Below are 15,000 nucleotides of genomic sequence, written 5' to 3' on the forward strand. Positions count from 1 at the left end.
GGAGACACAAGGGTTGTTTTGGCTGCGATGCTGTTTATTTGCCCTCCCCAGAAGACTGGCCCTAAATCAAAGACTGCTTCAGATTCTGTGTGTGTGTGTGTGTGCTGTAACTGTGTGTGTGTGTGTGTGTGTGTGTGTGTGTGTGTGTGTGTGTGTGTGTGTGTGTGTGTGTGTGTGTGTGTGTGTGTGTGTGTGTGTGTGTGTGTGTGTGTGTGTGTGTGTGTGTGTGTGCTGTAATTGTGTGTGTGTGTGTACTGTAACTCTGTGTGTGTGTGCTGTAACTGTAACTGCGTTTGTGTGTGTGTGTGTGTGTGTGTGTACTGTAACTCTGTGTGTGTGCAGCCCTCCCCTCACAGTGTTCATGGGATCTACTGCAGCCCTGCTGACGGGAACCCCTTGCTGCTGACGGCCGGGTCCGACATGAGGATCAGGTGGCCAATCGCACCACCAGGCACACCTAACAGCCAATCACAAGCCAGATACAGTCCTAAGATCCAAGCCCACGATGTATACAGTCCTAACACCCAATCACAACACGGATAGATCGCTAGGATCCAATCACAGGACATGTACCCTCCTAACAGCCAATCACAGGACATGTACCCTCCTAACAGCCAATCACAGGACATGTACCCTCCTAACAGCCAATCACAGGACATGTACCCTCCTAACAGCCAATCACAGGACATGTACCCTCATAACAGCCAATCACAGGACATGTACCCTCATAACAGCCAATCACAAGACATGTGCCCACTTTACAGCCAATCACAAGACATGTGCCCACCTTACAGCCAATCACAAGACAAGTACCCTCCTAACAGCCAATCACAAGACATGTACCCTCCTAACAGCCAATCACAAGACATGTACCCTGTCAGAGCCGATAGCTCTGTAGCCCCTCCGGTCCTGTCCAGAGCTGTGACCTCTGACCTCTGACCCGGGCTGTGTCTAGGTTCTGGGACCTGGCCTACCCCGAGAGGTCGTACATCGTGGCGGGCGGGGCCAACGACTCGCTGCACTGCCCCTCCGTGCTCTACAGCCGCAAGATCATCGAGGGCACCGAGGTGGTCCAGGTGAGCCCCCCCGGACACGCCCACACGCCCTCCACACAGCCAATCAGAGCCCCGGGTGACCCGCATGCCCCTCCCACAGGAGATCCACAGCAAGCAGAAGAGCGGCGCCCCCGAGGACACGCCCCGCCGCGGCCCCGAGTCACTTCCTGTGGGCCACCATGACATCATCACGGACATCGCCACCTTCCAGACCACGCAGGGCTTCATCGTCACGTCCTCCCGCGACGGCATCGTCAAAGTGTGGAAGTGAACCGGGGAGCACCTGTCTGTCTCTACCGCCTGTCTGTCTGTCTGTCTGTCTCCTACTGTCTGTCTGCCTCTCTCTGCTGTCTGTCTGGAGAGCAGTGTTACCGTAGAGCACCTCTCTGTCTGTCTGTCTGTCTGTCTGTCTGTCTGCCTCTCTCTGCTGTCTGTCTGGAGAGCAGTGTTACCATAGGGCACATGTCTGTCTCTACTGCCTGTCTGTCTGCCTGTCTGTCTCTACTGTCTGTCTGTCTCTACTGTCTGTCTGTCTGCCTGTCTGTCTGCCTCCAGCCCGTGTCATTTTGTTACCGTAGAGCACCTGTCTGTCTCTACTGCCTGTCTGTCTGTCTGTCTGTCTCTACTGCCTGTCTGTCTGCCTCCAGCCCGTGTCGTACTCCCCCAGCTCCTTCCATAACCCCCTCCCTTTTGCCTCTCCTTTCTTTGTACATATGTTTACTTTTTAATATAAACAAAATCATTATGATTTAATTTGTGATCAGGATCTTGCATAAAACAAGAGATGTGAAGTTTGCAATTGTTTTGTTTTTTTTATCCAATTTATTGCGACTATGATATAGACTCAACTATGTGGCTTGGCTTGTTGCCATTCGTTTTGCTCGATAATAAATCAATTAGTATTTTGCCAATTAAAAAGATTTAGTCTCTTTTATTATTTTCATTGCATTTGAGCTTTGATGATGAAACCATTGAGGATTTCATTCCAATAGAATACTTTATAATCCTAACCGAATGGAATCAGCTCTGCCTTTTGTCTGACTAGATCAGACGGAAAGATCTTCAGAACCAGCTGAGAATCAGCCTTAAGGTTTGGCTGTAAAGCGTCTCACCTGGTCCCAGCTTAACAGTTAAAACGTGGAACGTTTGGACATTTTATGTTATCAAGGTTTTGGATAAAGAAACCCCACCATTCCTCAGCCAAATCTCCACCAGATTACCTTGACATTCAGGGCGTTTAGCAGACACTTATCGAAAACAATTTACAATAAGTACATCTGTCAGAAGAAGAAACAACAATATATCGCTGTCGGTACAGTGAGGATGTTCATAGAACCAAGTGCCAAGCACCAACTCGATTAACCCATTCCCCATAAGCTACAAAGATATACTAGGATAAGGTGCTACACGATGCTAAGTACGAGGCTACCAGATAAATATGAAAGCCTGTTTCCTGCCAAGAACGAATGCAGTCAAGGTTGAACAACCTTTCAATTATTTGACCACCAGGTGTGATGATGTAGATTATCTATTAAAAGCCATGTCAAAATCGACCCTCTTGTGACGTCACAAGTGGGAGTGTATCCTGGGTAGGCCAGCCAGCCTACCAGTAGATTCAGTCCACTGGATAGGCTGGTAGTCTGATTCATCCATAGCAGTTATTAATCATCTACAGAATCAATATCAATATTTATTTAATAAGTTAAAGGCTTCTGACTGACGTATGGCTGAACGTTATTATGAAGCTGTATCCGGACGACCTCGTAGGCCTGTCTGGCTGCTGGGGTTTCAGGCGCAGCGGTTGACCCTGAACTGAACCCCACCCCTCCTGGTATCCTCCAGACCTCCCAGTCTGACTGATGCGCCCCACCGTCTGGGACCCTCCTCTCCTCAGGGCCGACGCAAACAGACACACCGAGACAAACCAGGATTCCATACTTTTTTTATTAACACGTAGCACCAGTGGATGGTTGAATGAACGATGTGATGGGGGTGATCCTCACACCGTCGTCCACACCGCCAGAGCCTGAAGGGGACCCCCAGACCGGGGCCTCGCTGGGTCCTCTGGAATAGGAATAGAGGCTCTGGGTCTGTCCGGCCGGTCACGAGACCCGTCTAGACCCAGGGAGGAACACTTCTGAGACCGCACACGCTCAGACGGCAGGATGGTAGACGGTAGGAAGCACTCATGTTGGGTGGGAGAGTGAGATTATGGATTCAGAACAAGATACAAAACGATAAATGTAGACATTTAGACATAGACATCTTTTCATGGGCCGATGTGAAGCTACGACCATTGGAGGTCATCTTTGGCTGAGGGAGGGGGGGGGGGGGGGGGGCCGTGGTCGGGCGGTCTGGCGGTTCTACCCCCGCCGGTTCAGACAGAGTCCCTCACAGTCCTCTCGCGTCGCGAAGCGGTTGCTGTTCCCCCCGCAGCCGCCATACCAGAAGCGAATACACTCTCTCCGATGCGCGTTGAAGGCCCAGTACATCGCGTAGTCCTGACACGGACCCATGTCCTGGCCCAGGGAGCAGCTGGCTGGAGCACACGGGATGGAAGGAGGGTTTTTTATGATCAATGAGGCACCTCACTAGCCTGGTCCAACCAGACTCGTACTTCATTTCATTTGCATAGACTCTGGCCCCTCTCCATTGGCAAACGTTAACTCACCTGAAGGCCGGTGTCTGTTGGAGTTTACAACGATTGGATCTGCCCAGTGCCACTCTGGATCTGCCACGACCAATCACTAACGTTTGACTACAACTCAAACTAGCGCACGACCTCAACGTCATTGTTCTCAGCCACTCCCTCTGTTCGCTGATTGGGCTGGCAAAAATTGGCCGGAGAAAACCCGCGAATATACCACAAACCCAGACGTAGTACTGAATGGAAATTAATATTGAGCGGAAGCACGTAGGTGGCTGGAGCCAGGCAAGCACCTTACTGGAGTAGCTCTCAAATTCTGTTGTATTGTAAGAGGCAAAGACAATAAAGGCATTCTATTCTATTCTATTCTATTCTATTCTATTCTATTCTATTGATACACAGGTGGCACCGAGAGGGAGAACAGGTAAAAACACAGAGCATCAGTCAGGAACACACCAAGAACTAAGTCATCACTTTAGTGTGTTCAGGTCTTGAATGGGACACAGCATCCATCTCTGGATGAGGATGCGTTGTGTTTGATGAACGAGAGTCTTACCCTTTCTGTGAGTCCTGCTTTGACTCGGTCCCAGTAGAGAGGAATCAACTGTCAAACACAGAAAACGGATAAACAAACGACGAAAGATCATTAGTTACTCCTCATCGCTTCAAGTCAGGGGTCAACATGTATTAGCCAAAAGTTATAAAAGTCAGTTTTTTATGAACCGAGTCTCACAGCATCTAGCGGTCAAGCAAACGGCGACTCCTACAAGATTACGGATCTGGGTTCCTGTAGGTCAGCAACAGGAAGTCACAATTGTTAAATCAGTCCAAATATATATGAATCAAGATTAGGATGCTCTGCAAAACAGACAGCTCATTATTATTATAGTAATAATTATAGAGTTTGAGATTAGCACAGATAGCTTAAACAAACATACGTTTCAACGGATTGGATTGGCTGGCTTAAAAAAAACATGAACCTGTCAACAATGTCTGATACGGGTGAGTTACAGCAGCAACATCCGCCTGAACCCAAAGTGACCGCCACGGAAGCATGCAGGAGGGGGAGAGCACTGCAGGGACACCAGTCTACTCCCAGTCTGACACTGGGAACAGGGTCAGCATCTCCCTGAGTCCACATTTAACAATCACTCATTCAATGCAGGGGTGGGACTTACTCTTAGTGATACATGTCTTGCGACATTCGCGCTCCGTGTCAAAGCGGTTATCGTTGCCGCCGCAGCCGCCGTACCAGAAGTGTGCGCAGGCCCCCAGGACGCGGTCATAGAACCAGCGCTGGACATAGTGAGAGCAGTGGGAACCAGAGTCTTGAGCCAGCTGACACCGGGCTGAAAGTAGAACACCAGAGACAAGGCGCCAGGACCGCGATCAGTGATATATGCAAAGATATATACATGTTTAGAGAATCTGCGTTTTTGTCCTGTATAGGTGTTAAGATAATCTGTTATCATAAAATGGTTATCTAACTCGTAGAAAAAATCTAAAGATCCCTGAAGTACTAAGAATATTGTACTGCCTGTGTGTCTGCTTGTCTGTCTGGGAACTTATCCCTTGTTTTAGTGTTTGTCCTCCATTTTTTAGTCCATGTGTTGTTTCACCCTTTCCATCTAAAGGACCACAATGGAAACAAGCCTTTGGGCTTCATTGTGTTTTTAAATCCTTTTAAAGACTTCTGTTAATTGTTCAATAAAGTTTTGGCTGATGTTAGGTGTTAGGGTGATAGAGTGATACGATGTTAGGGTGACGCTAGCAAGGAGCTAGCTGGCTAGCGTACCATTGGGCGTGGCTCTCAGGAAGAGCCCTGCGTCTGCGCTGAGCACGGACCAGCCGGGGTCGGCCTGGTCCTGCAGAGTTGTGTCAGGGCTGCTCCCGCTCTGCTCCTCCCACGGGTCCACAGACACCTGCTCAACCCGTCTGTCGATGTTTAAATCAGGATACTATGGTTAGAAGTTAAATTAAATCCTGTTCAAGGATTATTTTAACTACAACTGAATACATTGTTTTATGATTTTTATTTTTTTCATTTTTTTGATAAAGCATAATCCATCCTGATTGGATTAGAGTGTTGTGAGTGAGATGAAACCCGGACAGCGTCCTGACTGCTGGACTCCAGCTGGGATAAACGTCTCCATTCAACCTGAAACCCAATTAACCTTTGGTACCAAAAGAAAGTCCAAGCTATCTTTGTTGTGTTCGTGGAATGGGTTAACCTAGTGATTGTCAGTGCTTGTTACTTGGTTCTATGAACATCCTTACTGCACAGACAGAGATATATTGTTGTTTCTCTTTCTTCTGACAAATGGATTTATTGTAAGTCGCTTTGGATAAGCGCCCTAAACAATAAATTCTAGATGTAACCCTGACAAAGACGTCTCTGTGCTGAGGATGGCCCTGGAGCCCTTGAGGCAGGTTGTGGAGAGAAGGATGTTACCCACGCTGCTCCCCGTAATGGACATCACCACACAGCCCTACACTCTCTGCTGGTCAAACCCCGGGCTGTCTGCAGCCAGAGCCTTCTTCAGCTCCACCCCGGTAAGGGTCCTTCCAGGAGGTCATTCCCACCCTTCCCCGTACCCACCTACACTGACCTCCCTCTGCGCTGGGAGAGCAGGTTGCTCCTCTAACCCTTTATATCTGAGGTCGACCTTTATAGCATTATCCTGCCCTAAAATAAAGCTTTATTTTGTTGTTGTTTATTTTGGTAGAGTAAAAGCTGCCAGCATGTTGTGTTTTAGGGAGATGAGCCACCGCGGACCAAGTCAATGTTGGCCCTGATTTATAACATGAATAACATTTGCTAGTTCAGCTGTGGTCTAACAGCTACGGGTTTGTCGTTTCATTGCGAGCTGCAGATGGCTTGTGTACCTTTCTATGTCGTGGAGCAGTTCACAAGACTTCTTCAGAGAGACCGGGGGGTACGTGTTCAGCCCATCTGCATAAAAACACACATACACAGCCGTGACCTTTTGACCTCCGGGTCCCTTTAGGCTGCACTCTTTCTTCGTCCCAATGCGCTTCAATCGTTCAGCCCAATAAATTATTACGCAATGAAAACAAAACCACAACAATATCATATAACACATTATTTACCATTCACAGTTTGACCAGCGTTGAGAGGTGCTTCCTCCACATATCACTTAAAGGGGACGTATTATACCCCCAGCTTGTAACGGATTAGCCGCTACAAGCCGCTTTGAAAATCTGCCTCTTCCGACATCACAAGTTTGGCGTGTCCACCTAGATGTATGACAGATAGATGAGCAACGTTTGCTACAGTCCGCTGGGTAGGCTGGTGGACCGATCTATCCAGAACACATCTAGGTGGACACGCCCACTAGTGATGTCAGAAGAGGCCGATTTTCAAAACGGCTTGTAACGGCTAATCCCACTCACACCTGGGGGTATAACATGGGACCTTTAATAATAAAATAATAATAATTCATCAATTTATACAGCGCTTTTCTAGACACTCAAAGATGCTTTACATGGACGGTGGGGACCTCCCTCACCACCACCCACTGGGTAGAGTTTAGATTCTCGGCCCGACCCGACCCGTGGGTCGGGTCGGGCCGATATTTCCCACCACTATCCTCGGGCCGGGCCTTTGATCGAGCGTTTCTATTTTTATTTTTATCATTTGTTTATTGGCCTAATCTGAGGGGAAATCGATGCCATAAACAGATATATTATAGGCCTTTATTACACGGGTCTTCTCAATGCCGTGGAACGCTCCGTTCACTTGCATGGGTAGTAGTCCGGTGAGCCCAGCGTCTTCCGTTGCTAAGCAACGTCACCGTCTTTGCGGACAAATTATTTCTCTGCTGATCAACACTACGAATGCTGGTAACAAATAAATTGTAAAAAGACACACCATTTGAAGTTAGTTTTTCGTTTTGGCAAGTAGCCGTGTAATAAGCGGGATAATGTATAGAACGTCGCCGGTCATTATCAAAAATAAGCCCCTTCAGGGCGAAGCAAGACACCTTCGCTGCGCGTTGGTGTCCTGTTCGCCCTGTCGGGGCTTATTTTCCCGATAATGACCGGCGTTCTATAGGCTACATTATCCCTTATATTTAGCAGAGTAGGACTAGTAACAAATGTGTACAAAGTTACATATTTAAAAAAAAATGTTGAAATCGGGCTCGGGCTCATATTTACATTTAATGTGTCGGGTCGGGCCGGGCTCGGACAGAACGTGAACGGGCTCGGGCCGGGTCGGGCTTGATTTCCTCGGTCCGGTCTAAGCTCTACCACTGGTTGATGCACTTTAGTGTAATGTTACGTCTTCTAGGTGACTCACCCCTGAGCACGGAGAGCCAGGTGGCGATGAAGTGCCGGGCGTAGCCCTGCTCCTCGGGGCCCAGGCCGCCCAGGCAGAGGAGGTGCTGCTTCAGGGGGCCGCTGGCCAGCTCGACCACCTGCTCCTGGCTGTAGCTGTCCCCCAGGGCCACCACCAGCACCGCCACCCCCCGGCACTTGGCCTCCAGCGCCACCCGGCTGAGCTTGTCCTGGTCCCAGCTGGAGGTCTGTGCCCCCACCCCCACCAGCAGCACGCGGTGCTTCCTGGGGTTGGGGGCCCTCAGCAGCACCTCCCTCAGGGCGTACTCCAGGGTGTGGCCCAGGGCCGAGGGGCCCCCCTTCTGGGTCATCCTCTCCAGCAGGTGGCTCTTCATCTGGCTGTTCCCCAGGGCGCTCAGCAGACCGAACTCTACCGTGGCGGCCTGCGGGCCCGCCGCCGGGGCCTGGGAGTGGAGCCGGCCGCTCTGCTGGACCAGGGCCACGCGGGCCCGGCCGTCGGCCTGGCGGGGCTGGGCGCTGACGGCCACCTGCTCCACCACCGAACCCAGCAGCTCCCGGAGACCCGAGTAGAGGTGGGCCGGGACCTCCCTGGAGCCGTCCACCACCAGGGCCAGGTCCACGTCCAGGACCTGGGGGCCCGGGGCCCCGGGGCCACTGACGCAGCCCGCCTGAGGGCGGCAGGGGTCTGAGGAGGGGACGGGCTTTGTGATTTTAGTTGATAATGATTTTGAGTCATATTCTCTTCTATCTGGATTCGTGATCGGACTCACTCATGATGTGTCAACTTAGACTGTGTTCACATCTAGCGTTTTTTTTAAAGGTGCCAGCGCTTGTTTTACATTATATTCCTATGGAGCTGAGCGTTTCTGGAAAAAGTCACGGCCGTTTCTTTAAACGCCTCTCCCAGCGTCAACTTTCAGGAAGAAAGCGGCCGACGTCAGGCGTCTTTTTGGCAACAGACCAATCACAAGCGGAACATTGACACTTCGTCACGAAGGAAACTCAACTGTCAAACCAAGAAACGATGGCGGACAAATCACTTGGGAAAGCGCTGGTGGAGCGATTAATAGTTCTAATTACAGAACATGTCGAGATCAATGACATGTCTAATGGGCTCTAGCCTGGATACGTAGTAGGCGAGTAACGTCGGGTCTATAATGGGTTCGTTGCTAGGCGATAGAAAAAATGCTCTCGGCGCTTTTAGGAAATAAATCGCGGCCAGCTTTTTTTTGTTGTTGAAAAAACGGTCGGCTCAACTTTTACCCATTACAAAAAACATGATGTGAACACGGCCTTAAGCGGGATATGGCGCAAGTGTCCTAACCTAACCGGCCTGGCGGTCCGTACCATACTGGCCTATTAACCTCGGGGATCACAGCCCCTCTGCTCACCGTGGCAGATGACGCATCTCTTGATCGGTTCCAGGTCGCTGGTGAGGTTCTGGGAGTGGCCGAGCGTCAGGAACACAGAGCTGCCCGTGTGGTCGGCCTGCAGCGAAACAAGACTCCCATTTTAATTTATTAGATTTTAATTTCAATTTCTAGACATATCTAATGGTTCACATGACGGGAGCAGGATGGTCTAGTCTCTGGGTCGGGAGCCCACTCGGGGTCTGACACGGATATGGGGTCATGGGGGACTGCGGCTCATGACCTCTACATGGTACAGCTACATGGTACACCTACATGGTACAGCTACATGGTACACCTACATGGTACAGCTACATGGTACACCTACATGGTAGAGCTACATGGTACACCTAAATGGTACAGCTACATGGTACAACTACATGGTACAGCTAAATGGTACACCTACATGGTATATCTACATGGTACACCTACATGGTACACCTACATGGTACAGCTACATGGTACACCTACATGGTACACCTACATGGTACAGCTACATGGTACACCTACATGGTACAGCTACATGGTACAGCTACATGGTACACCTACATGGTACAGCTACATGGTACACCTACATGGTACGCCTACATGGTACACCTACATGGTACACCTACATGGTACAGCTACATGCACCTACATGGTACAGCTACTTGGTACACCTACATGGTACACCTACATGGTACAGCTACATGCACCTACATGGTACAGCTACATGGTACACCTACATGGTAGGGCTGGGACGACGCGTCGACGTAATCGACGACGTCGACGCATAAATTACGTCGACGCGAAAAATGCGCGTCGATTTAAAAAAAAAAAAAAAAAAAAAAAAAAAAAAAAGATGGGCGGCGCCGGGGCGTAGTTGCAACGCGAGTGGCTCCTCAGACTTTCATAAGTGCAAGGCGCCAAAAAAGGAGATGCCTTTCCATTCTAGCAACACGGCAATTCACCAGCACCTGAAGAGGCGCCACCCGGTAGCAGCTGCAGATGACCGAGCACCGTAGAATTCTAAGAATGCATTACTTTGCACTTTTATATTGGAATTTAAAGGCAATAAACATGTATTGAAATGTTAAGGAATTCATATTTTATCATTCAGATATGTAAATCAACATGTATAAATTGCTATTAGTCAATTAATGGGGAGATAATCGAGAATCGAATCGAATCGAAATCGAATCGGACTGAAAAAATGAATCGTTAGATGAATCGATGCATCGAAAAAATAATCGCTAGATTAATCGTTTAAAAAATAATCGTTTATCCCAGCCCTACTACATGGTACACCTAAATGGTACAGCTACATGGTACACCTACATGGTACACCTACATGGTACAGTTACATGGTACCTGTACCATGTACTTAGTGGAGTGAGGCACTTTGTGGAGTGAGGCAGCCTCCTAAGTGGAGTGAGGCAGCCTCCTAAGAGGAGTGAGGCAGCCTCCTAAGTGGAGTGAGGCAGCCTCCAAAGTGGAATGAGGCAGCCTCCTAAGTGGAGTGAGGCAGCCTCTAAAGAGGAGTGAGGCAGCCTCCTAAGTGGAGTGAGGCAGCCTCCTAAGTGGAGTGAGGCGGCCTCCTAAGTGGAGTGAGGCAGCCTCCTAAGTGGAGTGAGGCAGCCTCCTCAGTGGAGTGAGGCAGCCTCCTCAGTGGAGTGAGGTAGCCTCCTCAGTGGAGTGAGGTAGCCTCCTCAGTGGAGTGAGGCAGCCTCCTCAGTGGAGTGAGGCAGCCTCCTCAGTGGAGTGAGGCAGTATTTGAGGTGAATTCACAGGAAGTTGTCTCCAAATAATTAAGTTAGTGTTAAATGCAAGAGAAAATTAATTAGTTTTTAGGAAAAAAAACGGGTACTGAAGGGGCTAGCATAACATGAAGATGGACTTCGTTCCACAGTCTGGGGCGACTGTATAAGCCAGATCAAGCCGCCTAAGGACGCGTACCATTAAGAGCCCACACCTGGTCCTTAATGACATGGAACGGAATTCAAAAGATTGCTACTGACCGATTATCCTTTCAGTGGTCCTTCGTCTCAATGTGTATCGCACATGAAATGAGGCATGAGTCAACGTCCTGTGCTCTCAGACCCCAGGTGCCGAGGAACGGGTTTGGTTCAAGAACCAAGAAGTCACTGGGAGGTCACCGGGAGGTCACTGGTAGGTTACTGGGAGGTCATTGGGAGGGTCACTGGTAGGTTACTGGGAGGTCTCTGGGAGGTCACTGGTAGGTTACTGGGAGGCCAACAGACTAAATTAGGACAGATTGTTCTGTTAGTTGTTCTATAGTTGTCGTTAGTTCTATAGATTTGACTTCTTATTTGATTCTGATTGTTAAACAGTACAAAGACAAAGGCTGGAGTCCTGATCAATGTAGGCTGATGAGACACCACTAATCAAGAGCAGTCATCATTCAGCAGACGCTTGGACATTAAGGAGCAGGTGTTTGCACTGAGCAGGATGTTTAAGGGTTGGAGTGAGATGCCCTCACCTTAATGTCTGTCCTCCCCACCCCCCCCCACCCCACTGACCCTATGCTGCCTGTCCTAGGAGAGGGTAAGGGTAGGAGGCTAGGAGGGTAAGGGTAGGAGGCTAGGAGGGTAAGGGTAGGAGGATAGGAGGGTAAGGGTAGGAGGCTAGGAGGGTTAGGGTAGGAGGGTTAGGGTAGGAGGCTAGGAGGGGGTTAGGGTAGGAGGGGGTTAGGGTAGGAGGCTAGGAGAGGGTTAGGGTAGGAGGCTAGGAGAGGGTTAGGGTAGGAGGCTAGGAGGGGGTTAGGCTAGGAGGGGGTTAGGCTAGGAGGCTAGAAGGCTAGGAGGTGGTTAGGGTAGGAGGCTAGGAGGGGGGTTAGGGTAGGAGGCTAGGAGGGGGTTAGGGTAGGAGGCTAGGAGGGGGTTAGGGTAGGAGGCTAAGAGGGGGTTAGGCTAGGAGGGGGTTAGGGTAGGAGGCTAGGAGGGGGTTAGGCTAGGAGGCTAGGAGGGGGTTAGGGTAGGAGGCTAGGAGGGGGTTAGGCTAGGAGGCTAGGAGGGGGTTAGGGTAGGAGGCTAGGAGGGGGAGGGGGGGGGTTTACCTCGAACGCCTTCCGGGTTTCCTCGTACCGATCGAGCGCCAGGACGGCCGGGACGATGTCGAGGGCGCGGTACTCCATCACCGCGGTGACGATGTCGTCGCCGTCCTGCGACGGGCCGTGGCTGAAGAACACGGCCACCTTCCTCATCCTCAGGCCCCGGCGCACACGCTTGAACACGTGGGCGCCCACGAAGCGCATGGCGCCCCCCAGGCGGCGGCGGTTGCTCGTGCGCTCCAGGGCGATGTTCCGCACCAGCTCCAGCAGCTGCTTCTTAGAGCGGTAGTCGTGGAAACGGACCAGGTGCTTGGTGTGGGCGCTGTAGCCCACCACGGCCACGCGCGCCCCCTTGGGGCAGTTGCTCTCGGCGACGTCGACGCCCTCCAGCAGCGCCAGCAGGGCGCCGCGCGTCCGCTCGAAGGCGGCCGGCGTGACGCCCTGCGACATGTCCAGACCGAACACCAGCTCAGTGGGGTAGGCCGGGCAGGGGGAGCCTAGGGGGGCAGAGCCAAGAACTGTGTGTGTGTGTGGGTGTGTCTGTGTGTGTGTCTGTGTGTGTGTGTGTGGGTGTGTCTGTGTGTGTGTCTGTGTGAGTGTGTGTGTGTGTGTCTGTGTGTCTGTCTGTCTGTCTGTCTGTCTGTCTGTCTGTCTGTCTGTCTGTGTTTCTGTCTGTCTGTCTGTCTGTTTGTCCGTGTGTGTGCCTGTGCGTGTGTCTGTGTGTCTGTCTGTCTGTGTGTCTGTTTGTCTGTGTGTGTGTGTGTGTGTGTGTCTGTCTGTGTGTCTGTGTGTGTGTCTGTGCGTGAGTGTGTCTCTTACCTTGGCAGCAGACTGTAGGGAAAAAGAGAGTTCAGATAAGAATTATGCATGGTCACAAAAACCCTAACTTGAGCTGGGTGTTGCTTTTGAGTAACACTGAAGAAACAGTGTGAAGCACATTATTTTGGATACCTCCGACAGCTCCCATAACTTCTGAGGAGCATGCTACTAGGATCACCTCCAGGCTATGGACTTATTGGCGTTGCATTTTTATAGCATATTAATTTTATATTACCACACGTCTGATGAGGATGGCCATGTGTATATTGAGGTCATGCTATCACTACACACAAAGTAGACAATATGTACACATATGAACGCGTGCTGCTTGTGATGCTCACCACAGTTGGATCGGATGTAGTTGATCAGCTCACACTCCTGGTGATGGAGGAGAGAGAGGAGGTGATGGAGGAGAGAGGAGGTGATGGAGGAGAGAGAGGAGGTGATGGAGAACAGAGAGGAGGTGATGGAGGAGAGAGAGGAGGTGATGGAGGAGAGAGAGGAGGTGATGGAGAACAGAGAGGAGGTGATGGAGAACAGAGAGGAGGTGATGGAGGAGAGAGAGGAGGTGATGGAGGAGAGAGAGGAGGTGATGGAGGAGAGAGAGGAGGTGATGGAGAACAGAGAGGAGGTGATGGAGGAGAGAGAGGAGGTGATGGAGGAGAGAGAGGAGGTGATGGAGGAGAGAGAGGAGGTGATGGGAGGAGAGAGAGGAGGTGATGGAGAACAGAGAGGAGGTGATGGAGGAGAGAGAGGAGGTGATGGAGGAGAGAGAGGAGGTGATGGAGGAGAGAGAGGAGGTGATGGAGGAGAGAGAGGAGGTGATGGAGGAGAAGAGAGGAGGTGATGGAGGAGAGAGAGGAGGTGATGGAGGAGAGAGAGGAGGTGATGGAGGAGAGAGAGGAGGTGATGGAGAACAGAGAGGAGGTGATGGAGGAGAGAGAGGAGGTGATGGAGGAGAGAGAGGAGGTGATGGAGGAGAGAGAGGAGGTGATGGAGAACAGAGAGGAGGTGATGGAGGAGAGAGAGGAGGTGATGGAGGGAGAGAGAGGAGGTGATGGAGGAGAGAGAGGAGGTGATGGAGAACAGAGAGGGAGGTGATGGAGGAGAGAGAGGAGGTGATGGAGGAGAGAGAGGAGGTGATGGAGGAGAGAGAGGAGGTGATGGAGGAGAGAGAGGAGGTGATGGAGGGTGAGAGAGGAGGTGATGGAGGAGAGAGAGGAGGTGATGGAGGAGAGAGAGGAGGTGATGAGGAGAGAGAGGAGGTGATGGAGGGAGAGAGAGGAGGTGATGGAGGAGAGAGAGAGAGGTGATGGAGGAGAGAGAGGAGGTGATGGAGGAGAGAGAGGAGGTGATGGAGGAGAGAGAGGAGGTGATGGAGGAGAGAGAGGAGGTGATGGAGGAGAGAGAGGAGGTGATGGAGGAGAGAGAGGAGGTGATGGAGGAGAGAGAGGAGGTGATGGAGGAGAGAGAGGAGGTGATGGAGAACAGAGAGGAGGTGATGGAGGAGAGAGAGGAGGTGATGGAGGAGAGAGAGGAGGTGATGGAGAACAGAGAGGAGGTGATGGAGGAGAGAGAGGAGGTGATGGAGGAGAGAGAGGAGGTGATGGAGGAGAGAGAGGAGGTGATGGAGAACAGAGAGGAGGTGATGGAGAACAGAGAGGAGGTGATGGAGGAGAGAGAGGAGGTGATGGAGGAGAG

At 51.0% G+C, this 15,000-nt stretch overlaps 2 protein-coding genes across 2 annotated transcripts in view; one reads left to right on the forward strand and one right to left on the reverse strand.

Moving 5' to 3' along the window:
* Positions 1 to 2,773, forward strand: part of pik3r4 (phosphoinositide-3-kinase, regulatory subunit 4) — a 17,539-nt gene extending 14,766 nt beyond the window's left edge. The window contains exons 19-21 of the mRNA XM_056592650.1: positions 343 to 431; positions 956 to 1,076; positions 1,156 to 2,773. Coding sequence (XP_056448625.1) covers positions 343 to 431; positions 956 to 1,076; positions 1,156 to 1,326 — 381 coding nt within the window. The 3' untranslated portion in view covers positions 1,327 to 2,773. The remainder of the gene's footprint in view (positions 1 to 342; positions 432 to 955; positions 1,077 to 1,155) is intronic.
* A 212-nt stretch (positions 2,774 to 2,985) lies between these two features.
* The window catches only part of LOC130384207 (collagen alpha-6(VI) chain-like), a 31,255-nt gene continuing 19,240 nt past the window's right edge, over positions 2,986 to 15,000 (reverse strand). Inside the window, exons 27-36 of the mRNA XM_056592311.1 lie at positions 13,641 to 13,677; positions 13,300 to 13,311; positions 12,487 to 12,977; positions 9,414 to 9,510; positions 8,024 to 8,707; positions 6,589 to 6,655; positions 5,498 to 5,637; positions 4,881 to 5,051; positions 4,259 to 4,306; positions 2,986 to 3,594 (exon numbers count right to left, since the gene is read on the reverse strand). Coding sequence (XP_056448286.1) covers positions 3,419 to 3,594; positions 4,259 to 4,306; positions 4,881 to 5,051; positions 5,498 to 5,637; positions 6,589 to 6,655; positions 8,024 to 8,707; positions 9,414 to 9,510; positions 12,487 to 12,977; positions 13,300 to 13,311; positions 13,641 to 13,677 — 1,923 coding nt within the window. The 3' untranslated portion in view covers positions 2,986 to 3,418. The remainder of the gene's footprint in view (positions 3,595 to 4,258; positions 4,307 to 4,880; positions 5,052 to 5,497; positions 5,638 to 6,588; positions 6,656 to 8,023; positions 8,708 to 9,413; positions 9,511 to 12,486; positions 12,978 to 13,299; positions 13,312 to 13,640; positions 13,678 to 15,000) is intronic.

This window comes from Gadus chalcogrammus, chromosome 6 (assembly GCF_026213295.1).
Source record: "Gadus chalcogrammus isolate NIFS_2021 chromosome 6, NIFS_Gcha_1.0, whole genome shotgun sequence".
Lineage (NCBI taxonomy): Eukaryota > Metazoa > Chordata > Actinopteri > Gadiformes > Gadidae > Gadus > Gadus chalcogrammus.